Consider the following 2,974-nt stretch of genomic DNA (forward strand, 5'->3'; position numbering starts at 1 on the left):
GGCGGCATCAGGCCGGGTACTGCAGCGCCTGCTCTGACGGAGCTGGTGCAGGCCGCAGCCCCTTCCACGGCAGCGTGCGGCCCTTCCTCAGAGCTTTCGAGGTGTAAATGAGGAAAAGCCGTATCCTCACTGAAGCTGGGGTATCTGGAAAACCCTTGGGGCTGCCTGGATATTAGGGAGCTTTCAGCTGAGACCTGCCTAGCAGACATCCTCAGTCAGCCGGTTGATTATCAGGCTGAAGCGTGAGTAGGATTCGCCTGTTGCAAGTGTAGAAGTGAAGATGCTGTTCGAGCAAGGAGCGCTGAATCTCAGATAACAGCCAGGACGTTGCAAGGAAACCTTAGTCTTGGGTGCATCTCAGTAAGTTCACTCCTTAAAACAAGCAGATAACTTGAGCATGTTGGAAGAATTCCAGCAGGAAGTGTGATGTTTTGTACCTGATTAACTAATACGTTAATTTTATTACTTAGTTTATTAAAATAGTTCGTAAATTTAACTAGAACATTAGTTCCCTGCCTGTGACATTTATTATGGTACAGAAAATAGCATTAAAACCTGGTCAGTTTGCACATTGACCAGTGAGTGAGTAAACGTCATGGTGAATGAAATGTGCCTGTAGAAGAAAGCCTGTGTCCGAGCAGACTGTGCAACTCGGACACTGTTGGCCTGTCAGATGGTTCCCTGTTTTTATTTTTCTGTTTGGCATCATCCAAGAGAAACATTATAGTTCGTGGTCTTCATTTACTCGCTGAAGACCCGGTATTTATGAAAGGCCACAGTCATATGTGAAAAACACGTATGTCAATCTTTGGTCAGAAATATGACCTGTCCTCTAAACAGATGTTATTATTTGCTTGGGTTTAAAAAAACAGCAGAATTTAACAACAAAATGTCCTTCAGCGAATTTGGAACTCAAGCAGCCCTTGAATTCTTACAGGAAAACCTGGTATGTTTTTATTTCTGAGCGGACCACCAAAAAATGTACCAACCGGGATTTAAATAAAAAAAAACATCAAACCACAACCCCACCGCTTTTTGATGTTCGTGGAGATTTTTCAGCACACGAGCTCTTCTGGAACATACGTAGGCACAACCAAACGCGTGTGTCCTGCGTGTTGTGTTGCCTTAGGTTAGAGCTGAATTGCACAAGGTGTTTTAAATGGGTTTATGGTCATAACGCTCCCTTGTCAGCTGAATTTTTAAATATTTGGCTTTGGTTTTTAAAGAGTGGATTTCAAATTTTGTGACTCATTGGATATTATAAAGGAGAAGTGGAAATGGAAACATTCCTCAGCTGAAGGAGAGCACTGGAGCACAAATTCCATTTGCTGATGGCCTTGAAAGATTGTTTTTGACATGCTAAAAATGGTGATTCTCAGAATCGAAATACTTATATCCAGAAGTTGCTGCACCCTTAAATCAGGATGTAATTTTCCATCGGAAGCATTATTGCAGCAGTTCTGCCGTTTGAACATCCCCCTTGCGTCATGGGGCAGTCAGTTCTGGCTGGTTCGTTCCCTGCAACGAGGCAAAAGTGCAGTTGTGTTTGTGTAACTGTGTAAGCTTTGGACTGTGGGTTCATGGGTTTTGGAGAGCAGAACCCACCTCGTCAGACCTCTTGGGGGGAGAGTGGGGGAAAGCTTTGCTCTCTAAAGGTTAGGAATAGTAATACTGAGCTGAGACTAGCTGTAGCTGTGGTAGAAGTGAAGTGAGCATAGGAGTTTGCCTTGGCTTGCGGCGGAGTTGCTCCTGTGGCCCACTGGTGTGGGAGCAGAGGGTTGACACAGGTGTGCTACTGCTGCACCGTTTGACAGCAGGTTCCCTAGGGCAGGGAGGGACTGCCCCAACCCCCTGAGATATGGGGGACCTGGGACCTTCTGCTCATAGAGCCACTCAAGGGGGTGAATTATGCCTAAGGACTGGGGGGAGCATGTTTTTGAGGTAGTTCAGACAGTGACTTCAGGCTGCTACATTAATCTGAAGGTAATGCTGAAATTTAGTTCATTTACCCTTATGTATGAAAAATACCACTTTGCTTCTTTACCTAGTGTCGCTCGTTACTCTTTGAATCAGCAAATGACATTCAGCATAAAGCACCTTACCCCGTTAACTTCACAGAGGTTAGTGAACATGTATAATGTGGAATTGGCTAGGGAAGCAATTTTTTTTTAATAACACTATTTTGTTGGTAAAAAGGTACTTGTACGAGGAGCTACTGATCCTATTTATCTTTGTTTCATCGTTGTTGACTTTGGAATCATGCAGGTTTGAGGAATCCGTTGTGCAACTGCTAGCACTTTTGTCCAAAAGGTTACAGGTAGTTTAATTTTTTAATATTGGTTGAGTGTGGGTACTTTTGGTGGTTGAAACACTGATGATACCAAGAGCTGAGCTTGGAACTGAGCTGGTTCTGCTTGTCCAGCTCTAGGGAAACCTTGACATTACTTACACAAGGCATCGAACTGTCGAAAGCAGGGATTGCAGAGACCATGCATCAGCGATCCCTACTGTTGGAATATTAGTATGTGCACACGTACAGTAAGACCCACAAGCATCCCTATTAAACATCTTTGGTAGTAAGATACTAAATAAGTGTTGACAGTGTTGTTTCTTGTTAGCATGTAAGCAAATATGAAGTGATTAAAATAGACTAAAGAAGATTAAAGAACATAGGGATGGCATACTGGTCCACACTAAGCTCTGCATTCGTCTGGGAGAGCATCAGCCAAAACTCAAGCTGTGGGGAGCAGGACAGCGACGTGAGAGCTAACCCTTGCTGTTTGTGGGCTGGGCTGCAGTTTGCATCACCTGCACCACGAGAGTACTCCAGGCGAGCGGGGTTGGTGTATCCGGGTACGTGACTGCTGGAGTACCTGGTGGCAGAGCCTCTCCACCTGGTTGGGAACACCGCTTAGGACAGTAAAAAGGCTGGAACGCCGCCCCCCCCCCCCCCCCCCCCCCCCCCCTCCCCCCC

General features: G+C 45.5%; 1 protein-coding gene across 1 annotated transcript in view; it reads left to right on the forward strand.

Annotated features, from left to right (window-relative positions):
- Nucleotides 1-2,048: 2,048 nt before the first annotated feature.
- The window catches only part of FH (fumarate hydratase), a gene marked incomplete at its 5' end in the record, with an annotated part of 12,891 nt that continues 11,965 nt past the window's right edge, over nucleotides 2,049-2,974 (forward strand). The window contains one exon of the mRNA XM_010158770.1: nucleotides 2,049-2,120. Within this exon, the coding sequence (XP_010157072.1) occupies nucleotides 2,049-2,120 (72 nt within the window). The remainder of the gene's footprint in view (nucleotides 2,121-2,974) is intronic.

This window comes from Eurypyga helias, unplaced genomic scaffold, assembly GCF_000690775.1.
Source record: "Eurypyga helias isolate BGI_N326 unplaced genomic scaffold, ASM69077v1 scaffold9079, whole genome shotgun sequence".
Lineage (NCBI taxonomy): Eukaryota > Metazoa > Chordata > Aves > Eurypygiformes > Eurypygidae > Eurypyga > Eurypyga helias.